Below are 20385 nucleotides of genomic sequence, written 5' to 3' on the forward strand. Positions count from 1 at the left end.
GCACTCATTTGAGGCTGAGTCGACCTCTATCCGGTCGAACAAAAGCAGTGGGGGGGCGGAGCGGTTGGGGGGGGGAGCAGTGGGGGGGGGAGCGGTGGGGGGGGGGAGCGGTGGGGGGGGGAGCGGTGGGGGGGGAGGAGCGGTGGGAGGGCGGAGCGGTGGGAGGAGCGGTGGGGGGGGAGTGGTGGGGGACGAGGAGCGGTGGGGGGGGGGGGGGGTCCTCACGTCGTTCTCGGATGTCCCGCAGAGGCTGCAGCTCTTGCACTCGATGCACTGCCAGCGATAGACACGCACCGCCGCACGCATGTTCTCCGTGAACTGCAGGCACGTGGGGTGGCCTGCGTGGTGGGGACACGCGCACACACACACGCGCACGCACGCACACGCGCGCACGAGCAGGCAGCGCACACACGCACACACACACGCGCAGCCAAGACTCACGCACCCACACGCACACCCAGCACGGCACGCAGCACCCACCGTGGCACCCCGCGCGGCACGCGCGCGCGGGGCCAAGCCACGGGCTTCTCCACCGCGCCCCGCTCCTCCGACTCCGGTCTCCTCCTCCTCCTGCTCGCTCCCAAGATGCACCACCACCACCGCTCCACCACCACCACCACCGCTCCACCACCATCACCACCGCTCCACCACCATCACCACCACCACCACCGCTCCATCACCACCACCACCACTCCACCACCGACGTCGGTGGGACGCCTTTTTAATGTTTACAACGATCGCCAGCGGCGTCGTTCGGCATGAGGTCCGACGTTTCGCTCCCGCGTTCACCGGGAGAAATCCTTCGCCAACTGGGAATTCTGAGCGGCTCACTTGGGTGACGCGCCGGGTTTTTTGCCGGTCGGTTGCTGCTGCCGCCGCCGCCGCCGCCGCCACCGCCGCCGGTTCTTGATGGATGATCGATCGGCTCGGATCTCTCCGGGCGCCGGCCGTCATGCCGAACAGCGCAAAGTACGCGAGCGGCACCGGCCCCCCCTTGACACCTCGGGGCCCCCCGGCTGGAAGAGGCTTCTCGTCCGTCGTGCGCGGTGCGATTTGCGGCCTCCAAACGCCGCGTTTTAGTCACTGGCGGAGCCAGTGGGGGGGGGGGGGTGGCACGTGCCCCCCCCCCAATGATCCGATCGAAATCCCTAATTTCGATCGGATCATTGGGGTTTATTAGTAATAAATCGGTATTTTGCGACCCCTACTGCCACTGTGTAGCATATTATTACATGCCAGGGACTCTATGAGATGATAGGACAATAGTCTGAGTTCACAATTGGCAATAAGTAACGGCAAAGCAGTTTTAAGTGACTCAGAATTGTGCGCAGTTGCGTAAACAGAGTCCACGACTTCCCTGAAGGCATTCACCTTCAGCGAGCGCGATGCCGATCACGTGGATTTATCTCTGGGGCCCTCCGGTTTTTCCCCCCTCATTTAGAATCGGCGTCACTCGCTTAGAGTGTTTGGCTGGGGTGAATCAGAGGTCGCAAACGGGTTTTGATTCCTTACCCGTACCCGTGCCCGGCCGCACCAGGGTCGCAAACGGGTACCCGTACCCGGCCGGGTACGGGTATCGGTACCCGCTTGCGACCTCTGGGATGAAGCCATGTTGCAGGCGCGGGTGGGTTGATTCTAGGAACTTGAATTGTGAGAAGAGACAAGACGTTGGGAAATGAGTGACAAACAGTTACTCACCAGTGACTCATGGCTTACCCGTACCCGGCCGCACCAGGGTCGCAAACGGGTACCCGTACCCGGCCGGGTACGGGTAGCCGGGTATCGGGTAGGGTACGGGTATCGGGTACCCGGTTGCGACCTCTGGGGTGAATAGCCACGTGACGATAAGCCACTTCTGCCATCAGCGGCGAGTGCCATCCGAATGAGTCTCTGGGCTCGTGAATTGCTGACGTGGACATCTGACGTGGACATCTGACTTGGTGAAACCAGAGCTTCGCAGCTCATCGGATTCATGCCGGGTGAAGAAAAATCAAGATTCTGAAAAAAACGTTCCAACTTCACCAACACGCGAGAGTGGATACGTACGGTCAACGACACTTCCCAGCGGATAAAACTATCATCGATTTTTATTTTATTTCGCCAGGAAAGGCCCCGCTGAGCTACGTAGCTATCTGTCAGAAGTTGAGCCTGGCCGTCACAAACGATGGCTCAACGAAGCGGTGGCTTGTCACGTGGACATTTATAGTAGTAGCCAAATGCTCTCGAAATGCACGTTCATATCATCATCATCATCACGTGGACATTTATAGCAGCAGCGATGTCGATTCTAAATGTGGAGGTACAAAACCCGGAGACGAATCCATGGGTTGGGATCGAACTCACGGCCTCCTGAATACCAGGCGAGGTAGTTAACATCTCCTAGCTACCGTGATGATGATGAGATAGAGACACCCAAACTCCAAATATACAGCAGCAGGCATCGTCAAGGTCGGGATCGAACCCACGGCTTCCTGTGTACCCGGCGAAGTAGTTAACATCTCCCAGCCACCGCGGTACCCTGTGTGAATCACTGTATGGCAGTGGGGGAGGGAGGGAGGGAGGGGGGTGGGAGGTTGGGAGGGAAGGAAGGGGGTGGGAGGGTGATTGTTCAGACGGCCGTGATTGGAGTGGAGTGGGGGGTTGCGAATGGGGCCGAGCGGTTGGGGGAGACGCTGCAGGAACTGCGGACGCAATGTTTGGGCATGAGACACACACAGGTACTCGCACACGGGTACTCACACATGGGTACACAAACCCGTACACACGCGGGCACGCACACGCGTACACACATGGGACACACGCGGGTACACATACTGGTACACACACATGGGTACACAAACCCATACACACACGGATACACACGCGGGTACACACACAGATACACAAGAGTACACACATGGGTACATACACGAGTACACACTAGTGACGTGCGGGGAGGCACTGGCTCGTGTCAGAGCCAGATTCACACACTGAGGGGGCGTGGCTTCACTGAGGGGGGCGTGTTAGACACGTCCCCCTCAGTGAGGCAGATGTGATAGCTGCCTCCCCTGGTGCTTTTTCATTGCAGTTTCATGACGAGACCAGCGAGCCTAAATATCTTGATACACGCACGTGAAATAAGTTACCTGGAGTATGGAAGGCGAGGACATGAAATGAAGGGGTTTACAAACATTACACTGGTGACATACTGAGATAGTAACAGGCACGCGCTTATTGCCCGCGCTCCATCCAGTTACTTAGGGGTTGCGCAATCAGAGGGGAGGCTGAGCTCGTCGCTGCCTCACCTCTCGTCTCTCCTTGTATTTGCAGCGAAGCTCCACAAATTTGGCGATTTTGACTATAAAAATGATTGGAATCGTACAGAAATGACATTTATAACAAAGGTCAGTGGAAATATCTTAATATTTATTTTATTTGATTATTCTTTTTTTTTACTTTTTGTAACAGCTGTTTTCATTGGAGTATGACAGGTGAGGCTCTGCATTCCCTGCCTCCCCTGACCGCACGTCCCTGGTATACACACGGGCACACACACGGGACACACACATGGATACTCACACGGGTACACACACGGTACAAACATGAGTACACACACATGGGTACACACACATGCATTCTCCATTCAAGGTGGAACCAAAAAGGCAAACCAAAACGAAAACCAAAAATACCAACACGCAAGGCTTGTGTCCATTCAACAACCATCTCTTTTATTTTTCTGCATAAATTATAATAGAGAGAGAGAGGAGAGAGAGAGGAGAGGAGATAGAGAATGAAAAATAAACGAAAATAATAATAACAAAAACCCTCAACCGGCCGAGACACACCGCGAGAAGAGGGAAAAAAATATATTTTTAAATTCACCGCGAACATGGGAGCTGTGACATTCAGACAGCGAGCGGGTGCAGGCGTAACAACCGAGAGAGCGAGAGAGAAAAACGCGCGCAAAAAAAAAACTTAAACCGGCACCGTCGGACGAGGCTGCACCTAACGAAGGCAAAGACAGGGACGGACGGACGGACGGCGACTTAGTCGTCCTTCAGAGATTTTGGTCTTTAAAATTCGGCGCCGGGTCAGCGAGCGCTGTCCACGTGACCCCCGCGGCGCTCGGGGGGAGGATGTGAGTCGACTTGAGAGATGCGGCGAGAGTTTGCCGCACAAGTGGCCGTCACATCATCATCATGGCTGCTGCTACTACTACTACACGAATCATCCCGACACCGCCACCACCACCATCGCAAGAGAGGAATTAGGGGGAGGGGGGCGGGAGGCGGTGGTGGTGGTGGTGGGGGGGGAACTTTCGGGATGGCAGCGCTGCGTTTTAGATTGTTAGTGATGCTGTCGGTCGTGTCGATTGTTTAGCACGCCGATCGGTGATTCTCACGGCACCGGCAGCCGCGGGGACTGAACGACGGAACGGGATTGGAGACGTTAAATCGGCACTTGCCGAGCGAGAAGCAAAGAACGCCACTGGGGAGCAATGCACAGTAGGAGGGGGGGGGGGGCAGCATTTATGGCTTGTACGTCATGTGCGTTGTCAGCCCAAAAGAAGAAAAATAAACAATTGTTATTCCTCGTCAACTCGCAACTTTCTGACAACTTTCGTTCGTGTACAAACATTTAAAACGAGGGCACGGTCTCCGGACAGATTCTATCCGGAACACACAAGAGACGTGGGGGGGGGGACGGGGGGTGGGGGTGGGGGGGGGGTGACTGGATTCCATCAGGGCCCAACCGCAGCAGCAGCCCGCTCTCCGCCTCCGCGAGATTCACGTCAGAAATTGTAATTCATTCGGATGTCGTTCAAAAAGAAGAAATCTTCATCGAAGCCGAGGATCGTCGAGCCGTTGCCGTCGAAGTGGCCAAACGCCTCGCCGAGCGCCGCGCCGCGACCCCCTCCGGCTCCCCCTCTGGCCCGGCCCCCGCCTGAGGCCCGGCGGCCCCGGGTGGACGTGCCCCCCCGGGCGGCGGCGGCGGCGGCGGCCCCGCCGCGCGGCCCCCCGGCCCACCACCTACGGGCCCGACCACCCCCCCGGCTCCGCTGGCTTCCGCGTGGCGCGTCCGCCCCCGTGCCACCAGCTGGGCCCAGTCGGCACACCACACACGCCCGGGATCGCCGCGTTACCGCCGGGATGTGGCGGGGGCCCCCCGGCACGCCGCCCCCCCCCCCCCCCCCCCGTCCCCGAACCTGACCCCCCCCCCCACCGACCGCCCCCCACGTGACACGCCGGATGGCAATTTGAAGGGCCGCGATCGTCGCCGCCGCCGCGAGACTCGTCCCGAGCGGTTGGCGGTGGCGAAGGGGGGGGGGGGGGGGGCGGCAGTTGTGGGGGGAGGGGGGGGGCAGAGAGAGAAACGACGAAGACGAACGGGGGGGGGGGTTCTGTCCGGGGGGGTCAAACGAAGACAAGAGGAGCGCGTCTCGGGGGGAGGGACAGGGGGGGGGGGGGATATGGGGGGGTCGGGGTTGTGTGACCTCTGCCTGCTATGTGATTGGATGTCGCCGTCCCCCGGTTGCCTGGGGGGGGGGAGAAGGGGGGGGGGGGGGCCCTCGTTTGGGCGACCGGAATCGCTTCACGGGGTGGGTGGCGGGGGTGTTAAACACGGTGCGGCGACCGCTGCTGGTGATACGTACACAACAACAACAACACAACATTTTTTGCCGGCGACGAAAATCGCCCTCAAAATTGCCCCCCAGCGGCGTAGCGGCCGTCGAGGTGGAACCGGCCGCTCCGTTCGATGCCGCGCCGGCAAACGTCGTCGTCGCGATCGGCGGTGGGGGACCGCCCCCCGGGAGTTTCGCCATCGGAGCAAACGTCGAGCCGCGTCCAGCGCCAGCAGATAATTCATATTTTGGTTCCCAGCCCCTGTCAGCCGCCCCCCTCTCAAACAAGAAGGTCCTCACCCCCCCACCCCCTCACCTCCCCCTCACCCACTCACCCCACCCCCCACCCCCTCACCCCCACCGTCACAGACTTGGCTGGAAATCCGTAGTAATCGTTCCCCGATGCCGACCCGCCTCGTGTTACCTGCGCGCGGCGTCGCGAGTTTCAGCCGCTTTCCATAACAACCGCAGTGCACGCACATTCCTGCCAGGGTGGTTAACAGTGGCTCTACAGGCAGCCGTGTGACCCGGTGACCTGCCTACAGGCAACCGTGTGACCACGTGACCTGCCTGCAGGCTCCCACGTGACCACGTGGCCTGCCTACAGGCTACCGTGTGACCACGTGACCTGCCTGCAGGCACCCACGTGACCACACGGTGATAAGCATCCCCTGCCGGGAGACTCACGCGCTGGCTCACCTGTTGCGAATGAGACTCTGTGGCTGGCCTCTTTGAGGTCTCCCCGGTGACACAAAACAGCCCCTCCCCACCACCCCCCCTCAATGAAAAGTCAAAATATCCCGAAGTATGCAGGACCCTCGTGAAATTGAGTCGAAAGAAACACGTTGACACTTTCCTGCATAATGAACCTTCTGGGTCGATGTTCGCTCGGACGAGTGGGGTGGACATTCCCTGCTCATCGTCCGTCGTCGCCGTCGTCGTCATGATGATCATCCTCATCACCTTGGTAATGAGGTATGAAGCAGGGTATCAACACCGCCCATCATCATCATCACCATGGTAATGACGTATGAAGCAGGGTATCAACACCGCCCATCATCATCATCACCATGGTAATGAGGTATGAAGCAGGGTATCAACACCGCCCATCATCATCATCACCATGGTAATGACGTATGAAGCAGGGTATCAACACCGCCCATCATCATCATCACCATGGTAATGAGGTATGAAGCAGGGTATCAACACCGCCCATCATCATCGCCATGGTAATGAGGTATGAAGCAGAGTATCAACATATGCTCATCATCATCATCACCATGGTAATGAGGTAGGAAGCAGGGTATCAACATATGCTCATCATCCTCATCACCATGGTAATGAGGTATGAAGCAGAGTATCAACATCACTCTCTCTCAACATCACTCTCTTGCTCCCCCCTTCCCTCCGCCCCACCCTGCCCCTCCCCCTCCACTGCCCCCCCTGTTAAACCCTCACGCACTCACGGCTCGGCATTTTAAGTGAGAAGCTCCACCAATGCTATTCCAGCTCAGACGACAGAGAGCTCTCGTTAAACAGCAGCAGCAGCAGCAGGGGTATTTGCAGTCATAGTGGCAGCAGTAGCAGCAGTAGTAGCAGTGGTAATAGCAGCAGCGGGAGCAACAATAGTAGTAGCAGCAGCAGTAGTAGTAAGAGCAGTAGTAGCAGCAGCAATAGCAGCAGCAGTAGTAGCAGCATCAGTAGGGGCAGCAGCAGAAGTAACAGCAGTAGAATCAGTAGCAGCAGCAGTAGTAGTAGCAGCAGAAGCAGCAGCAGTAGTTGTAACAGTAGCAGTAGCAGTAGCTGCAGCAGTAGCAGCATCAGCAGTAGTAGCAGCAGAAGTAGCAATAGCAGAAATGTAACAGCAGTAGCAGCAGTAGCAGCAGTAGTAGCGGCAGCATTATCTCACCTTTTATTATGCTATGAACATGATATTATCATGTTGTCATTTTAAATGCAAATATGAGATTCCTGAAGGTGTCTGGGTGTAGTTTGTTGAATCTGCACTAAAAATGGGAAACGTTTATGTAAACGTCTTCCCGGCTCCCGCGTGAGTGCGTGCGCGTGTGTGGGGGGAGCGGTGGCGGACCGGTTAGCGCAACCCCAGTTCGACTCCCCGCCGACAGCCGACCGGTCCGTCGAGGTGGGACTCAGCCTCAATCGAGTACCTGGTGCTCACGTTAAACGGCGGCCCGCTCACTTCCCAAAGCGAAGCGGGCGGTGGTTGTGCCGTGGATTGACTCGCCGGCCCGGCCATAGCAATGTGGAATTTCCAGCCACCCGTCTCAGGGCTGCAAAGCGAGAGGCGGCCGACGACGCCGCCGCCGCCGCCGCCGCCACGTTCGGCTCGAGCCGGGAATCGCTTCGTGGGATCCGTCCGTGGCTTCGTGTCAATAAACTTTCTAAAGCCGCGTTTGGTTTTTTTGGCAGTGGGGGGGGGGGGGGGGGGTGAAATGGGAGACTTTTCTGTGATTTTACGACGATTTGGCCACTCGCAAATTCATGACGACGATGATAGCAGTAATAACAACGACGACGGTAATCACTGTAATAGTCGATATTTATCCAGCAAAGCTGCACCGAGTTTTCAATGTAGACGACGATTTAGAAGTGCATCGCTCCGGTGGCTTCCTGAAGCATGCACATTGAACTTCTTTCGCACCGTACGTAGCCAGCCGTGGCTAATCGGAGGTGCGGGGGGGGGGGAGTGGAAGGACAACAAACTAAACACAAAAGGCAGTTCCAAATAATGCTCACTGTTGCCGCATCCGAACGTTTGATTGGCTAATTCCCCGGCGTGTGAGAGTTTGGGCCCAGCCGGGGATAACACTTCAAGCTCCACACAGATGGATTCACTCCGCATCGAGACACATAGAGATACATAGAGACCCAACGAGGCACAAAGACCCATAGAGATACATAGATTCCCCTATAGACGCATAGAGACACATGGAGATACATAGAGACCCACAGATACAGAGAGACCCACATATACGAAATATACAGCAGCAGGCGTCAGGGTCGGGATCGAATCCACGACCTCCTGTATACCAGGCGAGGAAGTTAACATCTCCTAGCTAGCGTGGCATTCAGTGATCCGAGGGTTAAAATGCAAAGAGGCTTTAAAAAAAGAAAAACTTTTGTTGGCATTCATCAATGGTGCGCGTGGCCGTGACCGTGGCCGTGACCGTGGCCGTGACCGTGGCCGTGGCCGTGGGGGTGGCCGTGTGGGTGGCCGTGGGGGTGGCCATGTGGGTGGCCGTGGGGGTGGCCGTGTGGGTGGCCGTGCGGGTGGCCGTGCGGGTGGCCGTGGGGGTGGCCGTGCGGGTGGCCATGGGGGTGGCCGTGTGGGTGGCCGTGGGGGTGGCCGTGTGGGTGGCCGTGTGGGTGGCCGTGTGGGTGGCCGTGTGGGTGGCCGTGTGGGTGGCCGTGTGGGTGGCCGTGGGGGTGGCCGTGTGGGTGGCCGTGGGGGTGGCCGTGTGGGTGGCCGTGTGGGTGGACTTGTGGGTGGCCGTGTGGGTGGCCGTGTGGGTGGCCGTGTGGGTGGCCGTGGGGGTGGCCGTGTGGGTGGCCGTGGGGGTGGCCGTGTGGGTGGCCGTGTGGGTGGCCGTGGGGGTGGCCGTTGCCGGCATCGCCACCGCGGGCTGCTAGGCTCATGGGCGGCAGCATCGGCAGCGGCGGCGGCGGCACCGGCGCTGCTTCCATTCGTTTGCTTGAACGGCTGAGATAATTGGGATTTTTTAAATCGAATTCTAATTTATTTACCTTTCAAACTATATTCTTCAAACTATATCGGGCTGAAGACGTGGGTGCCGGCCCCTCCCCCCGCACCCCCCCCCCGCCCCCCGCCCCCCGCCCGCCACCCCCGTCTGCATCGCTTGATTAAATTGCTTTTCCCCTCTTTTTCAAAATGACAGAAAGCTGAATTGAATTGCCTTTGTCTAAATTAAAACGTCACCTGCCTTCCGAGCGAGGCGCGGTTATCCCCCTAAATCAAGCTAACTAAGACGTACATTACATCTGAACGAGGGGTAGAAAAACCGCACACGGGGCGTGGATCCTGCGGCCCTGTTCCTACCCCCCCCCACCACCGATGCCACCCGAAGTATTTAAGGAAGAACAAACAACAACAACCATAATACAGGTTTTTGTTGGGTCAGATCGCGTAAATGTATAAATGTGTTATTAAACACCGCCACCACCCGACACGGCTAATTAGTAAGTTTTGTCACGTAAACAGACTGTGCCAATCCGTTACGAGTACAAAGGCAATTCAACACACCGGCGTGCTGTACGAGTAACGAATTGGCACTTTCTGTTAACGAGACCAACCTTACTTATTAGCCGTGTCGGGTGGTTATATATTTACGCGATCTAACCCAAAAACAACAACTGTATTACAGGTGGTATCGGTCGTGAAAGCCTCCTGCGTGTTAAACTAACAGCAACACTGTCACGGGTACGGCAACAATGTTGTTATTGTTGGCACGGGTATGGCGGTGGCACGGCGGTTAACGCGCCGCGCTAATATAACCCCGCGGCCCGAGGTTTACATTCAGAATCGGAGGAATCCGATGAGCTATGAAGCTCTTTTTGTTCACAGATGTCCAGGTAGGGACACGGGGTAAGAAAGTTACGACAACAAACAGTCACACAAATCACGACAGCAGTACAAGAAAGGTAAACAAATCACCCAAACACAAACAAATACAACACTGAACCATCACCATCCTGCCAGGCAAAGCCCACCGAGGTATTCACTTATTTTTCAGAAGCGAAATGACCATCACAAACGATCAAGCTCAACAAAGTGGCCCATCATTTGGGCAATTATATCACCAAACCAGGGGCGGTTTCTTCATTAGGGCGATTGGGCGACGCACCACCAATGTCATTGAACCACAGAGTCCGCGAGCCGTCACTGTCAGCCTCTGGATATAGTCCAATCAGCGTCATGTCACGTTCTGTGGAGTACCGCCTCTTTGGGGCGATTTCACTCCGGCTGAGAATCGCCCCGAGTGGCCCCATAGACTTACATTCAAAGATGGTTTTTTTTCGAACGGGGGCGCTCCAATGCATTCTCTATGGCTTCCGGGAGGGCAAGCCCTAACGTGCTTACGTCATCATACGTAAGCACGTTTCATCCAACAATATAATTTATCGCTACCTAGTGGAATCTTTAATAAAATAAACTTGAGTGGTTTGTTTTAATAGTGAGTATATAAACAAACAAGATGTATTGTAAGAGTCACTTTATTTTTCATTAATATTAAAGAAGTGAAGTTGCCTTTACATGCTTAAGCTGTTAATTTATTCATTGCATGGGTGGACCTTATCCTTATCAATCATCCAGACATTTGCCCCCCCTGAGAGATTTTGCAGGAGCCGCCACTGCACCAAACACGATCTCGACGATCTCAAGGCGTGTTTCGAACAGCAGAAGAGGGCCGGGCAACGTCCACACCACCTGCACCGACGCGGGCCGCAACGTCGCGCGGTCAGACCCCCCCCCCCCCCCCCCCCCGGCACGGCGTGACGGAAGGCCCCCCCCCCATCTCGAGAGGAGGGGCGCGATTGTTGCGGTTGTCTTTGACGGAGGGGGCCCAAGCCAGAGGTCGCAACCGGGTACCCGATACCCGGCTACCCGTACCCGGCCAGGTACGGGTACCCGTTTGCGACCCTGGTGTGGCCGGGTACGAGTACGGTTAGGCCGTGAGTCACTGGTGAGTAACCGTTTGTCACTCATTTCGGGTAGGGTACGGGTAGGGAACAGGTACCCGGTACCCGGCGGGTATGGGTACGGGTAGGCCGTGAGTCACTGGTGAGTAACCGTTTTGTCACTCATTTCGGGTAGGGTACGGGTAGGGGTAGGGAACGGGTAACCGTACCCGGCCGGGTATGGGGACCCATTTGTGACCCTGGTGCGGCCGGGTACTGGTACGGGTAAGGAATCAAAACCCGTTTGCGACCCACGCCGACCGGGGGTCTGAGGAAGGCCCCCCCCCCCGGCCGGCTCGCTCGCAAACGTCGCAACCGATTGACGCACTGTTCGCGTGGCAAACCTTACTGGCTGCGTCGGAGTGGTGGAGGGTCACGACGCATTTATGCTCACGCGATCTAACCCGAAAACCTTCATTATGAATAATATTGGCAGCGAAAGCCTGCCACGTGTTCAATTCTTTCGTTCTTCTTCTTGGTTCTTTCGGTAAAGTCACGTAGAATGGAAATAATAAAATGAAAATAATGAAATAATAAAATAATTCCTCTTGATATGCTAATTGTTTTGTCAAGGCGCTCTTCCCCCCTCCATCCCAGCTTAAATAGACGCTCCAAGCCTGAGGTGTGTCATTCAGGACTCTGTCTTCTCGACAGACCTGTTCTTCACCTGAGGACGGCTGCTTGTGTTGTGGCCAAAACGTCGTGAGAATTATTTATAATGTTTTATTTTTATTATTTTATTATTTCCATTCCACGTGACTTTACCGAAAGAACCAAGAAGATGAATCCCTGCAGTCACAAAAGCTTTAAATCGAAATCTTTCGTTCTCTTTGCAACAAAAAACCAACGGAAAAGCGGATTCGCCGTCGACTCCCACGGAGATGCGGAGGTGGCATCGGGGGTGGCAGCCACCCCCGATGCACCCCCTTGACCTCTACTATTAAACAATTTTTTCTTTAATCAGGTAAGGCCCCCACTCAGCTGTGCAGCTCGTCTTTTGAGAGGCGACCTGGCCATCAAAAAATGATGGCTCAACGAAAGTGGCTCATCATCATCATCGTTGTCGTGCGGAAATTGACAGCAGCCTAGGTAACCCTTAAACGCGTGACGTTGATTCTAAATGCGGAGGGGGAAAAAACCGGAGGACCCGGAGAAAAATCCACACGACCACAGGGAGAGCAAGAGAGACGCAAACTCCAAATATACAGCAGCAAGCATCGTCAGGGTCGGGATCAACCCCACGACCTCCTGCATACCAGGCGAGGTAGTTAACATCTCCTAGCCATTATGATGATGATGAGAGACACGCAAACTCCAAATATACAGCAGCAGGCGTCGTCAGGGTCGGGATCGAACCCACGACCTCCTGCGTACCAGGCGAGGTAGTCAACATCTCACCACTGTGGGCGCCCTCTCTGCGGGCCCCCCGCCCCCCACTATTCACCCGCCCCCCACTATTCACCCCCCCCACTAATCACCCCCCCCCCCCACCGGAACCGTGAACACAACTGGCACGCGCCGAACGAGGAGGAGCGAGTCTCAGCCCAGCCCCCTCCGCTCCCCACGGCACCCCCCCCCCCAGCCCTCGCCAGCTGATCCCCCCCGGGAGTCAGTCAGCAGGGAGTTTGATATTCCACTAAGTTTATTACCGGAATATTGAAAGATTATATAATAATAATTGTCGTTCAAATCATAATCGCTTACATTTTTTTGTCCGTCTGTTTGCTTGAAGAGGGGGGGGGGGGGGTTGGCGCGCCCCGCCTCCCCCGCCCCCACCCCGACCCGGGTCCTGCGTTGTTTTTTCTACCCTTCCACGTTCAGAGTCACAGGTCACGCGTTTCACGGAGGGCAGTCGGCGACCGTCATAAGAATTCCCGCCACGATCACGAGCCGCTCCGTCGAGGCGCGCGATTGGACGGCTGCCAGGCCGGCGAGACGGCTCCGGCAGTCGCGCTGCACTCCCCTAAATCTTAACCCTTTCCCGCTCCGACGACGACGTACGCGCGTGCGTACGAGCGCGATCGTAACGCGTGCGCGTCACCAGTTCTTCTTCCGATTCCGACGACGTACGCGCGTGCGTGTGTACGAGCGCGATCGTAACGCGTGCGCGTCACCAGTTCTTCTTCCGATTCCGACGACGTACGCGCGTGCGTGTGTACGAGCGCGATCGTAACGCGTGCGCGTCACCAGTTCTTCTTCCGATTCCGACGACGTACGCGCGTGCGTGTGTACGAGCGCGATCGGAACGCGTGCGCGTCACCAGTTCTTCTTCCGATTCCGACGACGTACGCGCGTGCGTGTGTACGAGCGCGATCGGAACGCGTGTGCGTCACCAGTTTTTCTTCCGATTCCATTCCGATGACGTACGTTGTGCGCGTCGTGTACATCATCCGAAACGAAACCGGAAGGAAGACTTAATAGAGTCACTTTGTTGGTACCGAGGCTCCCCGCAAGGCCACGCGGGAGGGCGCGTGGCACGCTTTTGGCGCCGGCTGTCGTGGAGTGGCGGCGGCGGTGTCGCTGCGGTTCTCTGCGGTGAGTAACAACGTCTCTAAATAAACAACGGCGCTGCTGCGTCTCTCCCTGAATAAATCGAACCCCCGTGCACGACCCTGCAACTTGCAAACAGTCAAGGGACGGGGAAGGGTTCGAGATGTTTTCAGCCATAAGTGACGAGTCGTGTTGAGCACACGCGTGGGAGGAAGCCGGAGCGCCCGGAAGAAAAGCCACGCGTGCGAGGGGACAACGCTCGATCCCCGTACGGGAGTGACAGTTGATTACGTCAGTCCACGCCCCTGCTGTGCGCCTTTATCCTGGCGAGCCCAGGGTACGGCTCATCCCTCGGCACTCACGGGAAGAGAGTTTCGCCACATTTACTCATCCATGCGGTCACCCACCAACCCTCGCTGCTGCTGCTGCTGCTGCCTCCACGGCGCTGAATCCGAATCTTATTCACGCGGGAGGAATCCGATGAGCTACAAAGCTCTCTTTCACACATGTCCCAGTCGTCACCGATGTCCACCGCCGCCACCGCTCGGCTCGACGCTCACCGCTCACTCTGCCACTCACCCATCCCCGGTATTGTGCGATGCTTTTTTAAAACCTTTTTTTTTACTCTCCCACACACCCCAAACCGCCCCCCCCCCCCCCCCATTTCCCAGATTTTGGACGACGCACGAGGACAACGCTCGCAAAGAGCTGTGCAACACCCCCCCCCTACCCTCCCCCTTACCCCACCTACCCCCCAGCCCCCCTCCAGTGGGGTCGGGGTCCGAGCGGAGTTTACGCGGCGATTAAATTGCTTCCATACGGCGACTCTATGGACACGGCTGTGTGGTGACTGCTCAGAGCGGGGTGAGGGGGGGGGGAGCACGGTGGGGGGGGTGGGGGTTTCTCTCGCAGCACCAAAACCAAAATAACTACACGTGGGCTCATCGGCTCCCCGAAGGTGGGGGGAGTGGGGGGGGGGTGGGGGGGGTGGGGGGGTGGGGGGGGTGGGGGGGGTGCTGTTCAAGGTGGAGCGACCGGCTCCCGCTTCGCAACGCGATTCCAAACGTCCCGCCGCCCGTTACCTTCGCGGGACTTTTCAAGCTGGTGCGCGGGACGCCGTCGTGATCGTCGGCGAATCATTCGAGTCCGATAAACAAAAAACGATGAAAATTTACGGAAGTTTATTTCATCGGGTAAGGCCCCCAACTGAGCTGGCTACACGTAGCTACTTTCTCAGAAGCGACTCCGGCGACACAACAAGTGATCGCTCCACCTGAGTGGCTTGCCGTGCAAGAAAATAGAGCAGCCAAATGCTCTTAACGCGTGATGCTGATTCTTAACGTGGAGGGAAAGAACCGGAGCACCCGGAGAAAAATCCACGCGACCATCGGGGAGAGAGAGACACACCCGCAAACTCCAAATTACAGCAGCAGGCGTCATCAAGGTCGGGATCAAACCCACGACCTCCTGTATATCTAGGCGAGGTAGTCAACATCTACTAGCCACCGTGATGATGATGAGAGAGAGAGACAACCGCAAACTCCAAATATACAGCAGCAGGCGTCATTAGGGTCGGGGATCAAAACCCACGACCTCCTGTATACTAGGCGAGGTAGTTAACATATCCTAGCGCACCGTGGTGATGATGAGATAGAGAAAACACAGACTCAAATTTACAACAGGCGTCAGGATCAGGATCAAACCCACGACCTCCTGTATACCAGGCCACCACATTGGCCCAATGTTGGTGGCTCAATGAGGACCAACACATTCAGCCGGACGTTGTGTTTGGAGAATGTCCCCAAGCCACGGCGAATCAACGTCTTGCGCTGTACGATCGATCCTGGGCTTAACCAGCAGGCTGGATCGTGTGAGGAGCTCACAGATCCTTGAAAGATCTGGACAAAGTCCATTGGTGAGCTCGTCCGGCAGGTGAGGCGGCATTGGCTGGGTCACGTAGTCCGCATGCCCAGCCACCGCATGCCTAAACAGCTTCTCTTCGGCCGGATCGAGGGGGCTAAACGGCGCGGCACGGGCTAGAGAAGAGATGGAGTGATGTGGTACAGGAGGACGTGGAGCTGAGTGGACTTGCTGATGACTGGTACCAGCGGTGTCAAGATCGGCCTCTGTGGAGGCTCGTGAAGGACGCTACTGGGCAGTTGGAGGCAGTCGCCCTCCAACAACAACGGAGGGCGGAGGAGCGACGCTCACAAACGAGCGGGGCGCCGGGTGGCTAAAATACAGCAAGTTGGCACAGCAGGGGGCACAGGTGGTGCATCGGCCACTCATCTCAGTCAGTCAACTCATGGCACTGCGCTACAAAAACGGCGAATCGGGTTCGATTCCTGCTCACGGCCAACACCGGTGACGATTATCAGAACCGGTCCTGGGCTTCCCCTAGTCGATCCAGCATCAAATGAGTACCTGGTGCGGTCCGTAAAACAAAAGGCATCCGGGCGTGGTGCTGGCCACCCACCCACCCCCTCGTGTGCTGTTCGCCCCACATGGGTGCTCTTCGCAAACAGCACTGCCCCAAGTCTGTTACAGGCTATCGGGGGGATCTTTGTCTTGTCTTTGATGTGCTCTCGTGGGGAGCGGTAGTGTAACTGTTAGCGCGCTCTGACGATTATCTGAACAGCACTTGCTACTCATAATAAAGGTTGCTGGGTTAGATCGCGTAAGTATAAATGTGTCGTAACTCTCCACCACCCGACGCAGCCAATTAGTAAGGGATTTGTCACGTAAACAAACGCCAATTAGTTACTACTTCAACCCACCGGTGTGTTGGAGAGTAAATGCAAGTTTATACTTACACGATCTAATCCAAAAATCTTATTATGAATAATATTTGTCGCGGAAAGCCGTGCCACGTGTTAAAGCATTTGCCCCGACAGTCTGTTCAGGCTACACGGGGGATCTTTGTATTGGCTGCCTGCCAAAAGATATTTGAAAGTAGCATTTGCCCCCCCTCCTCCACCCTCCAAGGAGAAAGTTCCCCCCCACCGAGTGGATCTGCTGTGATCGCGACGCTGGATCGAGGTTCTGCCGTCGCTGCCGTTCTGTCCGAGGCGCCGGTCGTGACGTACGGGGGCCGTGGAGGAGCGTGGAGATTAGCACCTCCCCTCCAGCAGGAAATGGGAAAAAAAGCATTAAAAAAAACGCCGACGTGCTCAAGGCAGGCGGCGCAAAGGTGACACGCCGGGGTCACGCGTCTCAGATCTGTAGCTCTGAGCCTCCCACGAGACGGCCGCCGGGGCCCCGAGCTTCGAGCCGTCGGTCGCCCCGGGCAAAATCTCGCCCCCTTTGTCGAAATCGCGGACGAATCGACGGCCGTCGGCCACCGAACCGCTTTCGTTCCGCGATCCGGAGCGAGCGTTTTTTTTTTTGCGGCGCAGCGATGGAAACGGAGAACGGCGTTTCCATTCTTGGGGGAGGGGCTGGGGTGGGGGGAGATCGCAAACGGCTGCTCGTTGCTCGCGAATTACAATATTTTTTTCCCCGCACACTGCGAGCGAAATGTTACCGTCGCTGCAAGTCGCTCGCTTGCGAAACCGCTCGAGCAGCAACCGCTCGCCAACGCGGCGGAGACGTCCGCGCGCAACTTTGCCGCGAGCAACCCAGTTGCAACCGCGTGCCGCGCGCAACCATGCGGTTGCAACTGGGTTGCGCGCAACGGCAGATGATGGTCACGCTGCAGCGAGGAGATCGGGTCGGCTGAACGAAGCGGTGTCGATGATCAGCCGGTTCTCACAGATCGCGCAAAAAACATTTTTAAAAACAACACACCCCTGTTCGAAGCAAGCAATGGGCAATAACTCTCACAGCCCTCAACTAGCGGTGGAAATTCCACGTTCCTATGCCGGGGGCTCATAATTCTCTCCACGTAGGACAACCACTTCCAGCAAGCAGTGCGCTCGTTGTCCATTCGCCTCCATCCAGCGCGCCGCCCCCAATCTCCGAGAAGCTGAGCAGAGAACACCGGGGGACCTGGCGAGCGCTTGGGAGGGTAACTGCCTGGGAAACCCGCAGGTGCTATAGGCTCTGGGCTGCGAGGTGCGGCCATGAGGCGGACGTCACAGCAACTTAATTGAATCCATTCGTGCGAGGCCGTTGAGTGTTATCACCATGAACTCTCCTGCCGCCCCCGCCCCTCCCGTACGCACGGTGAGCTTTCTCCAGATTCCCGGGTTTTGCCCGCCGCGCGCCACGTGTCGGGTGGCGAATGAAACCGGCCAAACATCGAAACGCAGGAACCCTCGAGAAAAACAGAAAACCCCAACAAAAAATTTGATTTCGTGGATTTACAACAAAAACAAACCCGGCATTATTGTGACGACGACGACGACGACGGTGATTAGGAGCCCCGCTGCTACACCAACTGCACGTTAATCGGAGTGATATTTACGAGGTTGCAGAGTGCCAAAATACCGGAGGCCGTAACATGACGGAGATTAATATTAATTAGCGCAGCTTCCTCTGCATCGTAACTGGGGGCCAATTAGAGAAATATTAGTTTGTTACTCTCCGTGAACACAAACTGTGATCCTGATTGACTGGCGCTCTACGATCACCGCAGGCTCGGCAAGGAGTGACCGCCAGGAACCGGAGAGTTCCTCCTGACACAGCGAAGCGGGAGGGCACGCGTGTTGCGTGTTGCGTGTTGTGTGTTGCGTGTGTGCACGTGTTGTGTTGCGTGTGCGTGTTGTGTGTGTTGCATGTGTTGCGTGTTGTGTGTGCGTGTTGCGTGTTGCGTGTTGTGTGTTGCGTGTTGTGTGTGCGTGTTGCGTGTGCGTGTTGCGTGTTGTGTTGCGTGTTGCGTGTTGTGTGTGCGTGTTGCGTGTGTGTTGCGTGTTGTGTGTGCATGTTGCGTGTTGTGTGGCGTGTTGCGTGTGTATGTTGCATGTGCGTGTTGCGTGTGTGTTGCGTGTTGTGTGTGCATGTTGCGTGTGTGCGCGCGCTCCAACGACGATTAGCCGACGACGCCAGCGACGAACCGCTCTCGACCTACGGGCAGCGGCGCCAGCGGCCGCACCGTGACGGACAGACGGGGGCGCTACGTCACCACCACCCCCCCCACCACCACCGCTACTACCACCCCACTACCACCACCATTACCACCACCACCACTACCACCACTACCACCACCACTACCACCACCCTACCACCACCACTACCACCACCACCACCACTACCACGCCACCACCACCGCCACCACCACCGCCACCACCACCACTACCACCACGACCACCACCACCACTACCCACCCGCCACCCACCCCAACTACCACCACCACTACCACCACCAACCACCACCGCTCTCTGGCGCTCCCTCCAGGGACGCGGCACAGCTTCTCCCCGCCCCGTCCCTTCCATGAATCTCATTTCAACGGCCTTCACCGACACGTGCGTACGTGCTGCATGCGCGCACGTGTGTGTGTGTGGGTGTGTGTAGTGTGTGTGTGTGGTTTGTGTGTGTGGTGTGGTGTGTGTAGTGTGTGTGGTGTGGTGTGTGTTGGTGTGTGTGGTGTGTGTGTGGTGTGTAGTGTTGTGGTGTGTATGTGTGGTGTGTATGTGGTGTGTGTGATGTGTGGTGTGTGTGTGTGGTGGTGTGTGGTGTGTGTGTGGTGTGTGTGTGTGTATGTGTGTGTGTGGTGGTGTGTGGTGTGTGTATGTATGTTTGTGGTGTGTGTGTGGTGTGTTGTGTGTGGTGTGGTTGTGGTGTGGTGGTGTCTTGTGTGTATGTATGTTTTGTGTGTGTGTGTGGTGTGTGAACCTGAAACGGTACGCGTGTGGACGGTGATCCTACTGAAACGGAGACCCAACAGATCATTTCCACGTCCGCCGTGAACACCCAGACGCTCCCGAACCAGCCCAGGGGCGACCGCGTTTCTGGCTCAGAATCGTGCATTGTGGGGTGGGGCGTTCTGGGTTCGTGCTGTCCCCGTGCTCGGTGAGGCTCCTAGTGGCTTCTAGAGACTCCTAGAGGCTCCTAAGACTCCTAGAGGCTCCGCGAGGCTCCTAGAGACTCCCAGAGGCTCCCAGAGACTCCTAGAGGCCCCGCGAGGCTTCTAGAGGCTCCCAGAGACTCCGCGAGGCTCCGCGAGGCTCCGCGAGGCTCCGTGTGAGCTCAAGCCGATCTGATCCTCGCCCCGCGAGCGCTCTGGCCTGACTGTCGGCGTGCGGCTGAGGGGCTTGGACCACCTCTTTGGGCCCCGGCTACGCTTCAAGCGGCGAGGCCGGCACACGGACTGCGCTAGGGAGAGCTTACCACGACAGGACCCGCTCCCTCGCCCCGCTGACGAAACCGTCGACGGACCTCGGCAAAAAGTGGCGCTGGGGGAGGCAAAACCCAAAGAAAAACGCCGCGCTCCGAACTGCCCGAATATCGACGGACCTCGGCAAATTGTCGGCGGCCAAAGGGAGCGCCCGTGTCCGTCCGCGCGACGTCTCCTCGTTCCCCACTACCGTTGGCCTGGCGAGGGAGGGTCAGGTCGGGTCGCGGTCGGGTCGGAGCCGGGGTGCGGGCTGTGCGAGGTGGGGGGGCGTGCATGGCGCGGGGTGGGGGGGGGTGTGGGG

General features: G+C 57.2%; 1 protein-coding gene across 2 annotated transcripts in view; it reads right to left on the reverse strand.

Moving 5' to 3' along the window:
- Positions 1-570, reverse strand: part of LOC133356366 (zinc finger protein neuro-d4-like) — an 8504-nt gene extending 7934 nt beyond the window's left edge. For both annotated transcript variants that reach the window (XM_061573846.1, XM_061573845.1), the window contains exon 1: positions 226-570. In XM_061573846.1, the coding sequence (XP_061429830.1) occupies positions 226-306 (81 nt within the window). In that variant the 5' untranslated portion in view covers positions 307-570. The remainder of the gene's footprint in view (positions 1-225) is intronic.
- Positions 571-20385: the final 19815 nt, after the last annotated feature.

Source organism: Lethenteron reissneri, chromosome 53 (assembly GCF_015708825.2).
Source record: "Lethenteron reissneri isolate LAM-NWPU_2019-01 chromosome 53, ASM1570882v1, whole genome shotgun sequence".
NCBI classification, from domain to species: Eukaryota; Metazoa; Chordata; class Hyperoartia; order Petromyzontiformes; family Petromyzontidae; genus Lethenteron; species Lethenteron reissneri.